The 20722-nt window shown below is 40.7% G+C and overlaps 1 protein-coding gene across 1 annotated transcript in view; it reads left to right on the plus strand.

Annotated features, from left to right (window-relative positions):
* jph1a (junctophilin 1a) overlaps positions 1 to 20722 on the plus strand; it is a 36948-nt gene that overhangs the window by 9655 nt on the left and 6571 nt on the right. The window contains exons 4-5 of the mRNA XM_075451950.1: positions 11099 to 11217; positions 19534 to 20258. Of these exons, the coding sequence (XP_075308065.1) occupies positions 11099 to 11217; positions 19534 to 20258 (844 nt within the window). The remainder of the gene's footprint in view (positions 1 to 11098; positions 11218 to 19533; positions 20259 to 20722) is intronic.

Below are 20722 nucleotides of genomic sequence, written 5' to 3' on the forward strand. Positions count from 1 at the left end.
TCTCTCATATTTCTGCGGCTTCTCGAGAAAGACTGGGATGAGTCAGCTGGGCGGGAGGGCAAGCAGGGAGGCAGAGGAGGGAGTCATGTGGAGTTCGTGGCTGTTGTAAAGACAGTAACTCATGTTGAGTTTGCCTGCCTTCATTAAAATTTTAAAAAGCTCATTTTGTACAGCTGATTTTACTCACTCCTCCACTTCCTCATCAGTCAGTTTATTATTTATTCAGATTTATTTCCTACAAACTTAATTATTTATTCCGCTGTCAAACAAAAAATGGATGCCGTGCTTCTTCTTTGCGGCTCGTCTTACCGTCTCTGTAAATAATTCTGTACATAAGTGAAGTTACAACATTAAAAGCAAAGCTCAGGGGAGTTGGTTAAGTGTTGTATTTGACACACTGACGTGTAAAAATAAGCAGCGTTTCTGTTCAATAAGCATGTAACATCTCCAAGGATTTCCCTCTGTGTGTGTTCATGTGAATGTGCTACCCTCCTGAGAATTTCCAAGTGACAGGACGGAATACTACGCAAAAATCACAAGTGTCGGCACGCAGTGGAGCTTAACTCTTTGCACCTTTTCGGCTGTCATTTCATATCGGCTTGTACATCACTACTCAAACACATGTTCAGCAAGATATGCTGGTGAGGTGAATCCAGATACGTCATCATTTGCACATCTTTTACAACTGCACTATTGTTGGCTCTACTTAAGGTACTGCAGCTCAGTGTCAGGAAGAGCATGAAGGCTGTGATAATGTCTCTAAAAATAGAATGCGCCAAAGTGGCAGAGTACACTTTTAACCCTATCAAAATGCAGTTTTTTTTCATTGCGTTTTGTTTTATTTAATATTGTGCAGTTTTAGATTCTATTGATCTGATAAGCTGTTTGTCAAATTAACAGTTAACAATATAGAGTGAAGGGTTATATACACACAACCCAATCTCATGACAGACTGTAAAATATCCATGTAGGTCTACAGCACAATATGTTGTAATTTTACAAGAAACTCGCTTAACCCAGTGCTGCGTTTCACTTTCTCTGTTCCAATTGCGCTACTGATTACATTGACATTGCAACCCTTGAAACGTGATAATGTCGACAGTCAATACTGTTGACCAAGACAAAAATACCTTATCGGGGTGAGGAGGAGCTTGGCAGACGATAAACCAACCCCCCACGCCCCTTTCAAGCAAGGAATTGCTAGATCAAATCGCATCCCACACTTCAAATTTTCTACTTTCAATCAGTTCATAACTTACTTTTTTACTTTGCTCCCACTTGCAAATGGTTAGGGTTAAAAGTTCCAACGACATGGTTTGGGTTAGGATTGTTATATATTGGTTAGGTTTAGGTGCTACAAAATCCATGGTTGGTTGCTTTCTGACTTCTGGCGTGGACTTAAATCTCTCCTTGATAAACCTCAAAGGAACAATGAAAGTTGTGTTTTCACGGCAGCAAAACCTTTCATTGATATTGTTTATGGGATCCTGGCTCAAGATGTAAACAGTTTAGGTGTCGCTTGCATGTAAATGTTGTTGTTTACTAAGACATGCTCATTTCATATATTTCTGGGAGACTTGGTTGTCAAACTTTTTTGAAAAAATTAAAAGTTTCCCAAAGTGATATCTCCATATTGTTTATTCCATGTGAATAACAGTTCACGTTGCGAAGGTATTCAGCACCCTAATGATTCCAGTTAACGTGCATATTCAAGATGCTAGAACTAAATTTCATCAGTGATCAATATTTCTGCAGTATTATTTGCTGAGTCATATTTAAGCTAAAATTCTGGCAAACCTTTAACGGGAAATGATGTAATTTAATGTGTCACAGTATGTAGCCTCATGCTGTCCATCCATCTGTTTGGGTCACAATAGATTCAGACAGCCTGGGTTTCATACATTGGGAGCATAAGGAACCAATCCGGTCAACTTGTGGGTTGTGGCTTGACAAAGCCGGCAATCAGGAACAAGGTTTATCTAACATTAGCAACACATTATGAGCTTTTGCTTACGTAGTCAAGTTGAAGAGTCAAGATTGTTTGAGCAGAGTCAAGGGTGAGCAGCTGCAGTCAGGCAGAGCAGTGGAGATAGAGATTGGGTTCATTTGTTTATTCATAGATCTGCACATATCAAACAAGATAAAGGCATAGAATACATTCATGCAAACTCAAGGCATGAATGGATTATCCCTATGTGAAATGTTGTTAAATGTGCTGTTTTGACATTATTAGGATGAATCACAAAGGGTTCATTAATGCCTTGACAGAGACAGGAAAGGCAGATTTAAACTCTGTGCTCACCACTGCAACACGGGGCTGGCCAAACGTCATATCGTCAAACCAAATATTCATACATGTTGATAATTAATAACTAATTAACAAGAATTAATACAATAAGTATTTTTCAGCAATGCAGGATTTATCTAAAATACCACATTCAAACGCTGTACGTTTCTCCCTCTAATTTCAATTTGTGCTTCCTGAGTCTTGAATCAGTTCCTTTTCTTTCGTTTTTATTAGTTGCACCTGCTACCATAACCATATGTCTTTAGCTTCTGCATACTGATGCGCTCCACTAAATCTGTTCAGCTTCTCCGATTGGCTAGCTAGGCTGCTTTCAGTCCAGATGTTCACGGATTGGATTATGGAATTATCGCCTCTGTTGTTGAATCGGAGTATTGCTTTTCCAAACAGAATCATCTCTTCGTTAAGAACGCAGCCGCTGTGGTGATCACGTGTAGAGATGCTGCATGTGTGGCTGTGCTCATGATCTGTAAACAGGGCTATGCAATGAGGACACTGCATTGAGCATTGTCACCGTTTTATGATTGTCTGTAATTTCAATCATGCAGAACTTGAACTTTTTTGTGCGTCATTATCACCGATTATTTTGCACGTGATCTCTTGTCAGTCCACGAAATAGCCATACCGAATATACTGTGCAAAGCTTCCATCACAATTTTTCAGTTGTGGGCAGATGTAACTTAATGCTCATGCTCATTTTGGCTTTGTGCTGGAAAGGAAATTGATGACTGTGTGTGTCTGTACGTGTGTGTGTGTGTGTGTGTGGGAGACAGTGAGAGAGCGTGTAGTAGGTCGGGTGAATGGTGGAAGAAGATTGGAGAGGAGAGAGCACAGACCATAATTAAAACTATTCCTTAAGCTCAAGTGGTTGCCAGGCAATGTGACCTTTGCTCATGCAGGTTCAGCATCGGATGTTGAGCCTCGTAGTTAAATGAGATACGCCATGGAGTGACTGTGTGTGTTTGTGTGCGTGAAAGAAGCCTTTTTTTTTTTCACCCAGGGTAGAAACCTGTACACTTTGACAGATAAAAATTCAGTTGAACGAACATTTTGTTAAATGTAGAAGTCGCATTATTGTGTGCCAGCTTAGCCAAACAGTAAAGCTGTTGTGATGTATATTTGTTCATTTGCAAATTCATTAATATAGAACAGATGCCTGGTCGGACAGCTTGCTCAAGTACCTCGGGTGGTTACCATGGTAACTGCCTCACCATCATCATCATCGTGTCAGCCATTTGTTGATTTTCTTTATAAGTTGCCGAGTGAAGAGGCGCTGTTAGATTAACACTGTGTTTATTCATCCTTTAAGGCTTCAGGGACATGACGGTTTCCTGTTGGAGACTTGCAATAGATTTATTGACTCTTACCAAAGGGAGAACACCAGGATGCAGCTCTGATGTAATAATACAAGAGCCCAATGACCCGCTGATGCCCAGCAGACCTCATTGTGGCACATCTCAGTAATTGTTCTTTGATACATTTGCATGACAAGGAGCTTGTTTCTCTAAGGTGCAGGTCAAAAGGCTTTGCATGTGTGTGCTTTTGCATGTTTGTGTAATCACGGGACAGCACGTCCCGATTTGCATCATGTGAGCCTTTTGTGTGTTTTTACATGCATGTGATACGGCGCCAGGTTGAGACACTTCATTTCTCTTTGGATTTGGATTGCAAAACAAGACAAATGGAGAAAACGAAACAGCAGCAATTTTCATAGTGGCAGATTATTCCTTTAAGTAGAGTGAAAATATCATATATTGCTCTCTTTATGATAGCATTTTAAAGTGATACCTTTGATAACTTTTATTACTCCCTTTCTTTTCTTTGATCATCTTTTAACTTGTACGTTTGCATTAAGTAATGTTACGTGTAACTGTCAACAACTTTTTCTTTATAACTCATTTAAAAACTTGTAATTAAATGCCATTTCAATTTTTGACGCATGCCTCGGAGCTCAGGGGAAGTGAGGGAAGATGTCTAATCGCTCAGAAACAAGGAAGGTGTATTCATGTGTTAGTCAGATTTATGCATATGTTGTAGAGGTACTGCACCTTTACTGGAGGTTCTTTAAATAATTTCTCCATAGGCAATATTAACATTTGCAGGTGTTTTTTTACTTTAGTGGTGGCTGTTTCCTCATAGACAAAATTGAGAAACAAGTAGCAAATGCAAGCTTCAAGACATCACAGACTGAGTCGCTGTTTTGCTGTTGTGAATGATTTAGCCACCATGGCTCCCTCTCTCTCAGTGTCATTAGCTATATCAGCTGTGGCCATGTTTCACTGGCAGTGTTGACACAAAGAGCACAGAGCTGAGGTCTGAATCCCTACCAGTGCCCTTCACCAAAACCAGAGGGATCATCTCAGTGAGGGATTCTGTGTCACCCTTTTAACACACACACACACACACACACACACACAGAGAGAGACAGAACCAAGGACTCATATCAGCAATAAGAGCATAGCAGATGCTTAAAATAGCAGGGCTCTAAATGTCTTTAAGGCAGTACAAGTGCATATTCACAGCACTGTGAGTAACATGTCTTGTTGGCATTTACTCGTAAAAAAACTTGAAACAATCACACACCTGTGAGTTACACGACTTTCTGAGTGAAGGCCAGGTGAGGTCTGTCTGAGAGCTCTGTTCCCCACTCTCTTCCTTAGTTGAGAACACCAGTGGGAGATTAGGTCTGTTTGTAATCCACAGTCACAAATGTCAGCAGAGTTTGGGGATTTTTAATCAAAACCGATTTTACTCATTCTCCTTCCCAGAAATGAAGTCTGGGTTTTTCAATCTGTCTCTACCTGCCAGCTCCGACTCTGTATGATGAGTAAACATGAAAGTGGAAAATGAAAAAAGTATGCTGAAATCTTGATGGTGCAAATAAAAAATTTTAGAAATGACTTTATACTTCCAACAATGCTAATTACACCCTATGGTTACCACTTTAACTTGTGGTAAAAGTGTTATTGTCATTAATATCATTAACTTTTCACCAAGTAAGATAAGAATATACTGTAGTACTCTCACTCTTCCGTGGTTTGACAGAAATTGCTGAATTGGTCACACATGAGTTTCTCTGTGATATTTTTTTCACCTCTTCCTGCAATGTCATAAGTGATAATACACTGTATATAAGAAGTGGACATGTCCACCATGATGTCACCTATTGGTTTGTAACTGCCATTTTAAAGACTCAACTCATCTTCATGGATTTTCTGAAGCTACAAATGATTATATTTTAGAACTGCAGGGTGATACTTGAAACTTAATTGGACGCTAACATTAATTCAGTCAGTCATTTTGTGGCCTGATATCTACTCAAAAATGTAATTATTATCAAAATGACCACCAGCACACAGATGGTAAGGACTTAGCTTTTTCATTAAGTCATTAATTAATGTAACTATTTAACTTTGAGTCTATAATGAGAAAGTTGCAGCTTTTTGAATGAACACTGTCACTTTACTGTATTCTGTTACAAAAAAAACCTTATATACATTTGAAACAGACACCCACAAAACAGTTCTTTTGACGTTTCCCAGAGACGTTGTGGCTGTCCAACGCATATTTTTCACCTGGATTTAGGCAAATAGACTATTTTTGGCACCTAAACCAAGCAGAAAAAAACAATAGCTTAAACAACATTGAGTAAGTCAACAAAGAAGTAGGTGAAGGTTTGTATCTCTGCCACTCCTCTACAATTAGGGTATACTGTTTAGTTAGCTGGTTCAAGTGTTTAGGACTCTCACAAGCAGTGGTGTGTGGTTGTGTTGTTGAGGAGCCAAATGCACACTCCGCTCCAGAGGCAGGCAGGAGGAAGAATTGATGCGCTTTATTCTGGTAGTAAAACCTGACAGGAATAAACTAACCGTGAACCAAAATATGACAAACTAATAACAGCAAATCTTGTGCATTTAGCATTAAAACATGAGAGTCGTATGAATCTTCTTATTCAGACGAAGAAAATAAAAAAACAAAATTATTTCCCAAAAGTTTTAACATTGACATGGGTCATCAGTCCCATCAGGTGACTTTCTCAAGAGATTCTCAGGATGTACAGATGAGAGTGTCATCACAATTTCTTGTATCCCTGTCTTCTGCGGTTTGATATGTTGATTATATAGTTGTGTTTTTTTTCTGCAAATGTTCCCTGAGGTGGGATCGGGAATCATCTAATTTTCATAAGCACAGTGCTTGTTTGTAGCCAAAGTTTGTTTCTGCCCAAGCGATATCTTCTACTCCGGTTTTTACCGACAACCGGTACTCCCACCTTCTGATTAGGTCTGAATTGCCTCAATCCCCTTCTTTCTTTTTTTTTTTGCAACATTTCCTAAGTTTACTCAGAGACTCTCCAGACAAGTATATTACTAAAAGCAGCAACAAGAAAAAGGAAAGGAAAGGAGTTTAACTCAGAACCCATGACATAAAACGCCTTCAGTAAAATATATAGAATCAGTTCGACATGACCGTGCCCCAATATTCCCATCATAGAGCACAGTAGGCCTTTCTTTAGCATAGAATTAGCTTATCTCATAATAGCAGCCTTTCTGTCACCCATTTAAAGCCTAGTTTTCTGAAGCTTTTGGCCCCCACCACTGTAGCCCCCTGGTAATGTGAGTCCATACCTCGGCCAGGGAATAATTCCTGAATAATTTCAGAGCCAGTTTTTAGCTAACCACTAATGGTGTTAGTCATGCTTGAGTAATCCTAAATTAGCAACAGCCGGGAATCCAATAGCAGGCCTGCATGGATATATGCGTAGGGCAAGCTAGGTGCTAATTTGTGCAGGCTGTGTGCGCTGCTGCAGCTTTGGACGCTGGAGATTTACTTGGCAAGATATACAGTGGAATTGCAATTTCTGATTAAGGATAATGTGCTAGTCAGACTAGGTTTGTGCTCTCAGAGCTGGAGCATAATTTCATAAAATTAAACATAATCGTTTCTGTGCATCAATAGTTTTCTCATGGTTGTGGGTAATTAAAGAGAGTGATGGAGTTTACTGGGGGTTTGTTGTGTTGATGTCTACCATGGACAAGGTCAGGACTCATCTTCTGTCTTATCATATACTGTAGAAGTCAGCACTCCAGTTACCAAGCTGGGACCAAGGGGGAGGGGAATGGGTCAGTGTGATGGAGAGCATATGGGAAGAAGCAAAGGGGGGTGGAGGGGACCAAGAGGCAAAACGAGGTTCAGAACTGTGTCAGCACATTTGAAAGAGATCCCTCAAATAGGCCATCGCCGGGGGAGAGATGGACTGAAGCTTTACTCTTGGGAATGTGTGCACGCAAATCACAAAATCACACATACAAAATGCATATACACACTTAAACCAAGGTATGGCAAACATTAAAGAAGGATTCACTGTGCCAAATGGGAACTTTGGTTTGAAATTTAACCCTACAGTAAAATTAGAGAGGCTGAGATGCATACTTCAGCAGTTCTAAATGTCTGAGAGTCCTCAGAGGGGCAATCTATCTCTCTGTCTTCGTCTCTGTCCCCCTCAAATTCTGTGTTTTTTCTGCGTCTCCCGGCATCCTACCTTTCTCGTCTTTATCTCACCAACATCCTCAATCTCAAACACACACCAACACACATTCCGCAGTGAGAGAGAGCATCTGCCAACACTGACTGCCAAACTGACTCAACGGTCTTCACACGATTAATTTGTCACTGTAATAAAGCAGCCATGGAATTGCACACAAACTGCATCCAAATCATCTCTCAAACTGAGTCTTAGTGTAAAATGACTTGCCTCAAAGTTTTCCATCTAAGTTAACAGTGTCCAGATTGTATGTGTGAGTGTTACTTTGCATTTCTGCCAGCAGGTCCAAATACCTTGATTTGCTTGGACCCGACCCCAGGACAGAGTGCTTGCAGAGTCCAATGCTTGACGTGAACAGGTGTTGCTTTATATTCAGAAGCAGACTGGGTTCAAGTAGGAAGGCTGCTGCCTGTTTGACAAGTCATACAGCTTGAAACTTTTTTAAAGGTCAACAGAGAGCTTGTAATTTGCTCTTACCTAGATTTTTATTTTGAATCCATGGGACGTTTGTTCATACAGGCAATAAGAACCTATAATTCTGTTTAAAGAATATGCAGCCTCTAGTGGTCTTAAGAGTAACTGCACGAGAAGTGCCAAAATAGCATCCACTGAAGGAGACAAAGAAAATGTTATTGTCCAAACCCAAACACAAAGTGACAAAGTGTTATTGTTCTTGTGTTGACATGTCACCAAGGCAGCCGGCAAAATGGCGTCCAGTAACTTGACAGAGACTGAGTAAAAATAATATATTTTAGTGCTAACCATGATTGTTTTTTGTTTTTTTAACCCCAACAAAAAGTGACAAAAAGCTTTTATTGAAATGTTGTTGTGGTACTGACAGTTGTTTTACTCTATATTGGTGTCAAACTGTATATTGAAGTCAAAGACCTGCATATTTGTGCTTACAACACCCCCTCCATCCTGCTTAAGACAAATTTGTTGCGTGTTAAAGGAAATACTTGAGACTGACGTCTGCTCCGAAGTATACTCTCATCCAGGATTTTATTTTGAGAAGGCCTTAACTTTGTCATCTTTCAGCTATTTTTTTTGTTTTTTGAGCTTCAGTTGCAAGATTTGCAACACTTTTTGACACATCTCTGAGAACCGAAAAAGAGTGTGCACAGGAAATTCATTACAAAGTGCTTATGTGTACCGCATGCCAGGAGCAAAACCAACTATCCCTTTCGTCCCTTTCTTGCACACGCCAATATTTTCGCACCTTGCATTTCACTCTCCTCTTGTCCCAGTGCTCTATCACACCTCTGCTCCTATAATTTTCTGCCTGTCACCTCCCACCACCAGACATCCCGTCTGGGAACACTGCAGCACTTCTTCTGTCGGCCCGTGACTTCGCTCCACTAAGGTCCTTAGACTATGCCATGGCCATGTTGTATACAGTCAAGCCTCCTTTCACTTGGCAGCATATTTTACACATTTCAGAAATAGAAGCCTATAAGTCCCCCTGGTAGCATGTGTGGCAAAAGGATGTCGGTGGCATGCGTGTCAATGGCGTGATGTAACTGGAATGCTTTAATGTCAGTTTTTAACTGTTTGCCTGACCATGAAGATAAATCAAGCCAGCGATGAGCCACCCGAACGAAATTCCTGAAGCTCATCCAGAAGCATGGTATGTTGTGCTCTGTGATGGTGTTAAAAATGCGTTAAACTGAATTTTCTATCAGCAGCTGGCTTGTGGTTTCCAGAAGTTGTGCAGGCTGTAAATACAGCCTCAATGTGTCCCTTGTCTGTGGGTGATGTAGAGACTTATTTCTGGGTCTGTCATGGCTACTCATGCATTTTAATATTACCGTCCTGCTCATGAAAAACAGGACAGACCAGAGTCCAAGGACAGAGAAGTAGTCTGAAATAGAGACATCTGTCCGTTGGGGTCACTCTGACAGAAAGATACCGGGCGGGGGGGGGTACGGATGCAGGCAGATGAGGGCATGCGTCAATAGCCAGATGAGGGGGGGTGGAAAAAAGAGAAACAGAACCATTGATTGAAAGAGAGAAGGGATGGTGAAGGAAAGAGGGAGAGGAAGATTATGAGCCGGGTTAAGTAGGGCAGCAGGCACAGCTGTCAATACTTACAATAATGCCTGAACTTTACATCTGGATCTTTTCATTCCTTGTTGCACTCTCATGTGTTGTTTCATGTCTGCTTTCACCATCTATTCAGACCTAAGTGTCTAATCTAGTTTGAACATGTATTTTTCAATTGTTTTTGATATAGGATAAGACACTTTAAGAGGGACATATTGTATTTTCCTGGTACACAGCTCCTCTCCATGGCTAAGGTTTTCAATATTATTCAAATAACAGCATTTCAATATTTTTTTGTTTGCGTGTTTCCAAGCCTGTGTACATGTACAAATCTCTGAGTGGAGTTTTCAAAGGATTTGTTAAGCAGGTCTCCCCTGACCTCACCATGGCACACACCCATAATACCTCTCAGCGCTAATGCTAAGCTCACAATGATCCAAAAACATGGTACTTTTCTGCCTTTTGGTTTTTAAGCATTGCTGTATCCAGAAGGTGTGAGCACAAGATTCACTGATAATTTGGAACTGAAACTGCACTTTGAGCTCTGTTCTGTGTTGTTGCAGTTACAGAACGTGCAACATACTTTTGTCTTGTGTTATGTGTTTTTTATTTTCATTTATTTTCAAAGGAACAAATATATGTACAATATATGCACAGATGCTTTAAACTTACAGTTTTACTGGTCTTTTTAATGAAAATGCATACATTGTTTTATTTATTTCTCATTTTATTAACTGACTTAATGCTTCCTCAGTCAAAGTAGAATTGCTGCTGTTGCTGCTGTTGTTGCAGCATACTGCAATACGATATGGATCACAGCCTGTGCCTGTTTACCTCTTGGGCAGCGTTCCTGGTGGTCCGTTGGTAGTACTGTGTTCCACACTGGATTAAGGCTGTGCTCCGTTTGTAAAATCAGGATTTGGATGTGAAATAAAAGTACAAGGGGAGTGATACGGACCAATTGTAAGAAAAGATAGATGCTCGCGTTAAACAGAAGCAAGAAGAAGATTATATGAAGAAGCCATTGTGTCAAAATTGATATTGGGAAATTGGGTGATGTGGTAGCATGCAGAATCACAATGAGGAATAGTGTAAATATGTGTATATAAATGTGTAGTTTATGTCCAATTGTGGAGCATGCTTCATCCAATCATCTGTCACCCGTGATTTTACATTTTCTGATGTTTTCCTCTTTTGTGTGTCTCTAGAACGGCCCATGCTAGGACAAAAAGTGAGGCTGCAGACCAGGCCGCGATCTCTGCTTTGCATGACTCTGAAATCGCCAGGGCTGTTGCCAGGGAGCTCTCCCCCAACTTCTACCAACCAGGTAACCTTTCAGATCAAGCCTTCACTCACGGCATGTCTGCACTGTATATTGGGAGTAATGCTCCAGGCAGCACAGCCTAAGTGTGTGCCAATATTAGTTTCTAAAGATATTTTCTAGTCTGAATAAGAAACACTTAGACTGCAGGTGCACTGAGAGCTTAGGGAGGTCAGTCTCTTTAGTGAAATACAATACCTATTGCTAAATTTATCAGGGCATTTGCCAAGCTATGCAAGCAAGTATGATTTTAGACCAGATTTTTTTGTAATTTTAGAGACGACTGACTCAGAGATGAAGTTACAGTCATTGCCAAGACTGTTGCAGTATGCTGGATGGGAACTTTAACACATGAGCAAGTCCCACCCAGCCTGGGTATTTTAAGCCTTCTCCCCTTACTCACAGGTAAAGCCAGAATGGCCAGTGGAAAGCTTGGGGAGGATTCCTGCTTAACAGTTAGGCAGATGTTCCAGTTGAGGAAAAAAGACTACTTTGATCAGCCAGTTAATTTGCTTGACATTGCCATTTTTTACAGAAGTAAAAAATAGGAGGTGTTTGAGTATAATTTGCTAAGAATATATTAAGTAGCTTATACAGACCTTCAGTAAACCTTTATTTTGATTTCAAAAGTTCACACAATAGGAAGATCTGAGCTGTGGTTGAATTTGTCCAATGTTCTTCACATCAAGGAAGTGGAGAAAGGAAATACCCGGGTTGAAGATTGGTACAATTCCAGCCCTGCTCACAGGATCCCTAATTAAAGCCATGCTTCGGGGTATTGAGCAACAGGTGGAAGATTGGGCACTGTGCATCCTGTGCATGAATAATGATGTGTACACAGGTTTAGAGTTGTTTGCACAGTTAGTGTTAGTTATGGTTAGAAATGAGCTTGTCCTGGGTACACAAACGCTTAGAGAGGGATGTTCGAGCACTGTGATCGAGATACTGAGGATGATTTGTAATACTACAATGACGGGCTGTGTGCTTTGACGAAGCCGAGCCAGCTTGAAGAAAGCCACTGTATTTTGAGATGGACGCCTGTATTCTGAGCTCTCAAAGGCCAGTTGTAACTGAATATACTCGCTAAAAAATCTGCTAAACTCTCTCTCTGCCTAGCCCCAAGAACGCAAGCCTTTTTTTCTTTTTCTTTTTTCAATCATGTTAACTCCTGTTTAGTGGATGACTCAAATGGCTTGCAGGAATATGAGTGACGGTGAAGGTACCTTGCGAAGGTTTCCTTCTCCATACACCAAGTGGTTCTCATCTTTCCTCTTTCTGAAGGTTTAACAGGCACACTGTCATAGCATACTGCAGTTCACAGCATAGGGTGTCAGTTCAACCCTATTTAGGCCATTTACAAGGTAAGTTGAGTTTTACGAGGCATTTGCCGGACATATAATACTACATAAATAGTCAGATAGGCATCCTTTTTTCATATGAATGAATAAATAAAAAGTAATGGGGAAAGGGGGGGTGGGGGGGGTGTAGACCATTAGGATACAGGGAGAGCACTGTCACAAGAGGATGAACTGTTCACACATATTTCTTGTGTTCTCAATTTAGACCAGTTTTTTTGGTTACTTTTAGAGAGAAGTCATCCTGCCAAAAAAGAAAAAAAAAAAACTCAAGCATGCATTAGCTTCTAACCAAAAAAGCTAGTATTTTATTCCTAACTATTAATTTTTTTTCTCATGAAGTAATATCATTCAGTGAATTCATTTTATATTCAGTTTATAAAGAAATACTCCATAGCAGCTACTTTGATATTATTTGAAAAGGCTAGAATAGTCAGTGAGGCCATGTCACACCCTTATTGTTTATTTATATTTACAGTGTAAGATCTTTACAATCCGTGCCTCTACCATTTGGTGTAATATATTTAGGCCTGTGAGCAAGTGACCTTGGGTCCTCGCCAAAAGCCACTACAAAATAGTGGGTGACAAATAGATTGACAATGGGACCCATTCAAGCATGTCCCTCACGAAGCCACAGACATGGCCAGCCGAGGCCAGAGACATCCTGTGGCTTGTTTGTGTTGTGGAAAATGGTGGTCATGCCTGGCAGCCTCGCAGAGTGATCTCCTGGTCCACAAGTCTGTGCAGAGTGGGTCCTTGCCTTATAAGTCAGACCATGAATGAGAGAGTGGCTGATGTCATAATAATGTGCAGTGCTGGGTGACATCAGAGCCAAAACGTTTAAACCTGTGATTATGTAAGCTTGCCTGTTAAGTCCAACTGAAAGCCAGACTGGCAACTGCAAATAGCCGAGCCCATTTGGCAAATATTAACTCATTTTTAGTTGTGAAAGGCTTTATTTTATGTGGTATAAGTCGGATTTTCTTGGTGCGTGCTTGTTTCATGCTCTGTTCTATGTTTGAGTGTAAACACTTTCCACTATTTGCAGCTTCCAGGTAAAACGATGTTACTCTCAAACAAAGCTATTTTCTATTTATAACAATAATATAAGGGCCTTTCTGTGGTTACTTGGTCTTTATGTCCTTATGCTGATGTGGAACAAAGTTGTTTCAGCTGTGGAAACTTCATCGAAAGGAAATTGAAAACTTTCCCAAGCTAATCTGCTTTGCTACCAAACGTGTAGTGTACCTCCCCATCTCTTAGCTTCTAGTAAATCCTGTAGGGTAACAACTAAGGGTCTAAACCCCTTGTTGTTTGTAATTAGCATTTCAGACTCATAGCAGATTATCACTAAGATTGGGAGTGTGTGCATCAAAAGGGAAGAGAGGGTCACAGCGAACAGGACCCTGACCTTTACGATTGATTCTCACACGGCACCGTGGAGGGGGAACAGTGAGGGTTTGCAAGGCGTGGCCTGTGGTGTGACGTTAATTGGGCTATATTTGGTGCCGATGTGTGCTCACTGGGGTCCAATGGAGACATAGCTGAAATCCTTATCCACTGAGAGGACCTCACTCCCGCACTCACAGAGCAGCTGTCCCTTCCTTCATCCGGTTGCAGGAGGGGGTGGGGGTTTGGAGGGAGCAGGATTCTGCTCCGCCCTGTTTGACCCAGTCAAGGTGTACTTGAACCAGGTGGAGCCATAAAAGCTAGGACCTGTCAGGGCTGCAAAGCAGACATGAGCAGGTGTTACTGTATATTCATAGCAGCAGGTGTGAAGTAAGTTTTCACTCAGTAGTGTTCTTTTAGTTTAAGTAATGCGAAAACTTCTCATGACTTTCAAGAATACAGAACATAAACTGCTTTGAGAAGCAGCTTACCTAATCTTTTTTCCAGATTGCGAAAGCATTTTCCATCTGTCCCAGCTTTTAAAATAGTAACCGCCCTGTAATGACATACAGTCATGTGAAAAGGAAAGCACACTCGCTTTCAGAATATAATGAAAAATCATCTGATCTTTACCAGGTCTTGAAATGAGATAAATACAACCTCAGATGAACAACAACACGTGACACGTTAAACTGTGTCATTGATTGACGAACAAAAACCAGGCCAAAATGTAGACGAAGTGTGTGGAAAACAAAGCACACCCTTACTGCTTCCATGGGAGTTAAGAGGGTAAGTAGCAACGAGGTGCTGATAATCAAATGTACCTGATTAATCAAGTGTGACCACCTCCATAAAATGAAAAGGTCTGCCAGTTGGTTGTTGTGGAGCTTTTGGGTGTTTTTTAACACAATGCCAATGAGGAAAGACATCAGCAATGATCTTGGAAATTCAATTCATGCTGCCCATCAATCTGGGAAGGTTTATAAGACCATTTCCTAGCAACTTGGAATCTATCATTCTGTATATTATTATTATATTATATTATATTATATTATATTACAGATTATTCACAATTTAGAAGTATTTAAAGGAGACACATTATGCCCCTTTTTCACAAGCTGACACAATTTCTTGAGGTCTTCATGAGGTGTGTGTGACATGCTTTGGTCTAAAAAAAACACAGAGAGACAGTACGGCAGCTCTCCACCAAAGAGACTTTTCTCCAGCCTCGTTGATTCCAGCCAATTTTGTCATTTGCCTCTTGATAATGAAGACATCAGAACATTTGCCCACAGAAACCCTCCCAACCGTATACAAAAGTATTCTAGAGTCAAGTATGAGGCCATCTGTCAGACAGCTAAAGCTTGGCTAAAATTGTGTCATTCAGCTGTACAGAGATAACAAAGACATCAACGGATCTACAGCAGAATGGTAGAAAAATAAGAATCAAACTGTTGCAATGGTACAGTCAAAGTCCAGACCTCAACCAGACTGGAAAGCAATGGAAGGACCTTAAGATAACTTTTCATTACCAAAATGCCCGAAGACCTCAGTGACCTGGAACAACATTGCAAAGAAGAGTGGGACAAAATCCCACATTAGGAATGTGAGAGACTGATAACGTCATACAAATAATCAATTACTTCACATTATCACTGCTAAAGGTAGTTCTACGAGCTGTTGAATCACAGAGTGTATTGAGCCTTTCACTGCCTCTGCATTTTGGCAAATTTTTTTGTGAAATGAATAAATAGAAACATAATGTGATATGGTGTGTGTGGCTGTTCATCTGGGCTTGTATTTATCTAATTGCAAGACACGGTAAGGACCGGGTGATTTATTTTTCATACCTAAAACATTCGAGCTTTAAGAAGGTGTACTTTTTTCACATAACTGTGTCATTGTGTCAGGCTTCCATTAATATTGTGTAAGATTGTGGCTGAACAGATAGCAACAATCCCTCTGGTTTCTTGCGGTTTCCTCATCAATAGGCTTTCTGACTCATTTAAGCATGCATGCAATGTTTCCATCAATTACGCATCAGTGCGCGTAAAGATGATGCCTTCTAGGTTAACCTTTACATGTGGCAACTTGCAAATAAATCACAGGAAGACAGTGATTATTTTCAATCACTCGCCACAGCCAAATGGAATTAGTTCATGTACATGTGTGAGTCTAAATGTACAGTATATATATGTCCATGTGTGACTGTGAGGATGTGCGTAACCAACTGTAGTGAATGCAGTCTGGCCCAACAATAACAGCTCCTCCAGCCCATCTGCTCGTGTGAGTAGGAGGATGAAAGAGAAAATCTAAAAAGCTACAAATTGAGTCATGATTCTTATATATAACAGAACATGCTGAGATCACAAACCACAGAAGTGACTAATGCATTTATTAGGCGGTACAACGCTAAGCAGATATTTCAAAGACTTTAACATTAAGCAAACACGTAAGTGTAAAATACCTGCAGTTCTATAATGTGCCACTTGGGGCTAGATTCAAAATTGAGTCAATCTCCACAGACTCCCATTTTAAAGCTATAATGTGTAATATTTCACGGACAATGAATGTCTCCATGTCGCTCCGCCATTTTAAAACTACGGGATTTGTAGAAGGACATGTCATCAGCTTCGCATTTTCCGTTTCCAATGTGGAAACGGAAAATGCGAAGCTGATGATGGCGGAGCAACATGGAGACATTCATTGGAGTGTAACACTCTTATGTACATTCGTATGCTGAATATAAAGAATATAAGAACACTGCACTTTTGTGATGGAGGTAATTAATAACGATTGAGGTAATACTTGTGAATGATAAGACTCAAATTTGTTATTTGACAACGTGAAATATTACACATTATGGCTTTAAGTTGTCCAACTTTCGAGCAAAAGTAAAACAAGTTTTGTCATGTGTCATTGTTAAAAAACAGCTGTGTTGGTTGTGTTGGTCTATGTTGGTTATATTTACCTTCATGAAAACCTTTTGATTTGCACAGTTACGCATAGCCAAAGTCAAAGATACTAAATGAATTTAAACAAAGTAAAGAGAAGGCGAGATAAAAGGGGACTCGGAGAGCTTACCACCAGCAAAGACCCATGCCCTGTTTGACTATTTTTAGGAATAGAGATTCATAGCTTTCACCAGCCGCTGCCTTTTCACCGAGTTTTGTGAAATTCCTGACAACAGAATGACAGATAAACGAGGAAAAGGCAACCAAAACATATCTCCACCTCTGCTCCTGCTTGGTAGAAACATGGACAATGAAAATGCTTTTCGCCATCAACTGATGTTATTTCATTTGACATGACGACCCAAGCAAAACACTTAAGTCAACAGTTTGCCTGTGGATACATATTTCTCAGTGGTGACTGTACACTGTGCATCTGACAAGGCAGCAGATGAAACCTGTCCACAGTCATATACCAACAAGAGCAAGTTGTCAGCTCTCCATGAAAAACAAGTGTCAAGTGGTAAATAAAACAAAATATTAAAAAAAAGCTCCCTATTTGGCCAAAGATTTTCTTTCAACTCTGTGGTTTATTGTGTAATGCTGGATTATAGACTACCGCCTCCCTATAAAGCTTCAACTGAGCCTAGTCTCATGTGCAGTGGCAACAGATGTGATAACTGCACATACTGTACTCCTTCCCCCCAGTGTGCACACACAGGGGCATACATTTCAGACACACACGCAGGTTTTAGAGAAGTCTCCCTCTTTTTTATGCTGTTCATCTCATATTCAGGTCAGGAGGAGTTAGTCTGGGTCGCAAACAGCTGATCTGCTGATTCATTGTGTTTTGTACGGGCCTATGATTGTGTGTGAGAGGGAGAGTGTGTGCGTGGTTTGCTGTAAGTCCACTGGAGCAGAAAATGTGCTGCGGATTAATATGAGCAGAACTGGCAACCTGCAGCTTAAACAAAAGCTTGTAGTCTAATAACCTCGAAAAGTCAAAGTGGTGTTAGCAGAAACATGTCACAGCTGAACTGAGGTCAAACTCAGATGACAGAGATAATTCTCAGAATGCTGAGACTCACATTTATTTTCCTGTTTGAGTATGTCTTGATTAGTGCCACGTCCTACTTTAATGTCCCTCTTTAGAGGGCTGTAGACTCAGCCCAGCTGATCAATGTTCAGATGAAAGAAACACCCAACCATTTGAGTAACTGAGTCCCAGGACGTTCCAGCTGACCTGGCAAGATTCCTTGGTTGAGTACATCTAATAAATCTCTCACTTGTTAAGAGGAAGAGTGCTGTATGTCTCAAAGATCTACAAAACAACCAGGCAAATCGTATTGTGTTATATGTTGTGTATATCTTGTATGTGCACGTTTCTCATGTTGAAATAACAAAGAATTTAAAGGGTGCAGAAGCAGAGTGGACATCATTTTTCACAGTGTTTCAGCCCTACATTGAGTGTAAGGCTTGGGTCATTTAAGTGCTCAGAATCATTTAGAAAATGCCTGGAACCCTTTGCAGGCATCTGTCCCCAAACAGAGGGAAATCACTCATGGAGCCCTAACTCTTATTGAGCTATGGTGTGAAATTAAGCCCGGCAAATACGCTAAATCCCACAGATGTTTAGATGTCCCCCTGTCTCTTTGTAGTGGGTCTTATTGGTTGTGGCGGTTATGAAACAAATTAGGAATGCCATGCAGCCGAAAAATGCTTGGGGCTTAAGAGTACCCAGGTCCCAAAGTTTCCACAATAAGGCCATTTTATGCTATTATGGGTGTGGGTACCCTTGTCCCCTCTGGGTTTTATAGTTGCATAATTGTGTGCCAACATAGCCTAATAGTTGACATGGATAATACAGTATGAAACAACCCAAAAATCCCTCAGACTGATGTCTGAGATTAACCCGTTTTTCAGAGCAATCAGTGAGTCAATGAGTCTCTGGTGGGGGGTGAAAAGGATTATTTGAAGAAAAAGAAAAAAAGAACTTGCAAAACAAATCAGAGTAACTGCACAGTAATGTATCTTTAAAACATGGAAATAAGAAATGAAGCTGAGATCAAAAAAAGTATATGCAGTGTTTCTATTAAGTATTTAAGGGATTTTTCAGGAAAAAAACATAGTGACAAAAGTGCGTGACTGATTCTAAAGACCAGCCTGCGGCAGATGCATCCTTTGTGAAAAAGTGTTTGTAATCCTGCATTAGTCAGTCAGTTTCTTTCTTTCTACTTTCTTACTCTTTACTGAATAGATACAGCTATAATGTGAATTCAGTCATGCTTTATTTGAAAGCTTGACTTTGATTAGAGATATATTTCCCGTCTAAATGTGGACCACGTAGAAACTCTTTGGCCAAGTATCACGATTAAGGCTTGTTTGTTAGGTTTAATGGGTTTTTGGACACAAGCTGGACCACAAATGTCAGAATAGCATTTGTAGATGTCTCAGGGATTGATATTCTCTAAAGACAGGACTGAACTATGTCTCAGTGTTACATGTTTTGGCATTTCAGAATTTTGATTGTAATGACATATCAACTTGGGTTTATACACGTGTCCAGGTTTATCAGTTGATCTGTTATTATCTGCCATGTTAACGTGGGATCTTGTTCACCTTTTCAGGACCTGACTATATAAGACAACTGTTGAAGGAGCCTGTGGAGATTAAAGAGGTCCCTGTTGAAAAGAAAGAGTCCCCAAAAGACTCTCCCCATTTTTACCGCAAAGGCACCACTCCTCCCCACTCTCCTGTGGCTAGTCCTGCAGCCACACCTCCCCCCTCACCAGAGTCCAGCAAGAAGAAAGGTTTGATCGCCAACAGCATCACCCGCCAAACTAGCAAAGAAGAAAAACCGTCCCGCAAGAAGAGCAAAGAAGAGAAGTCAAGTTATAAAGCCGCCAAGGAAGAGCGGGTGAGCAGGAAGCTGAGTAAAGAAGAGAAGGTGTCCGTCACTGATGGCCCCAAGACTTCTCAAGTGTACATCGAGGCTCCACCTAAACCCGCTAAGGTTCAGCAGCCTACCCCAGCTCCTGCACCTCTTCAATATCCTCCAACAGTTCCAGTAAATGGCCAGCTCCACAGTGAATACCACAGTTATTATGTCAAACCCCCTCCAAGGGGTCCTCCACCCGCAGAACCTGACGATTTCGAAGAAGAGCCTAGTGCCCTGGCCCTGGCACGTATGCCCCCAAAGTCGATGAGCACCCCCACCCCTACTCCAAGGCCACCCTCCATACGAGAGAGCAAGAGCGACCCAAAACTCAGGAAGCAGGATTCCCTAAAGCCAAAGAGCCTTGCAGACACAAAGAAAGCCAGCATGGAGATTGCAGAGAGCGCTGAAGAAACAGTAAGTATCCGAAAACTTTCACTTAGATGTAATTTTTATAAGAAATACAAATTTACACACAGGTGACAAGAAAAGGAAAAATCTGAGACCCTGAGCCCTACAGAGGGGATGTGGTATCCCTGTTATGCTGTATAAGACATTTTACTTTTAGATCACTTCAAACACATATCCCAATCAGTTTTATCCTGTGATCAAAAATGTATATCCTGATGTGAGTGGTCTCTTCCGGGAAGACAAAGCCTCCGTCCATTCAGTGCAAGTAGTCACTCAATGATTGGATGAGCAATAAAAGTGACCTCAACCCTACAGTGTGGATATTTCTCTAAGCCACCAATACCGTTCTGATGGTGTTCTGTCTTTCCAGTAGAGTTCCTGAGACTTGAACAATCAATGTCAAGGTACATTACCAGCAAACAAGGCATCCTCTAGACATCCATTAGATATTAATAACATCATCCACATAC

The sequence above is a fragment of the Odontesthes bonariensis genome, chromosome 20 (genome assembly GCF_027942865.1).
Source record: "Odontesthes bonariensis isolate fOdoBon6 chromosome 20, fOdoBon6.hap1, whole genome shotgun sequence".
NCBI lineage: Eukaryota > Metazoa > Chordata > Actinopteri > Atheriniformes > Atherinopsidae > Odontesthes > Odontesthes bonariensis.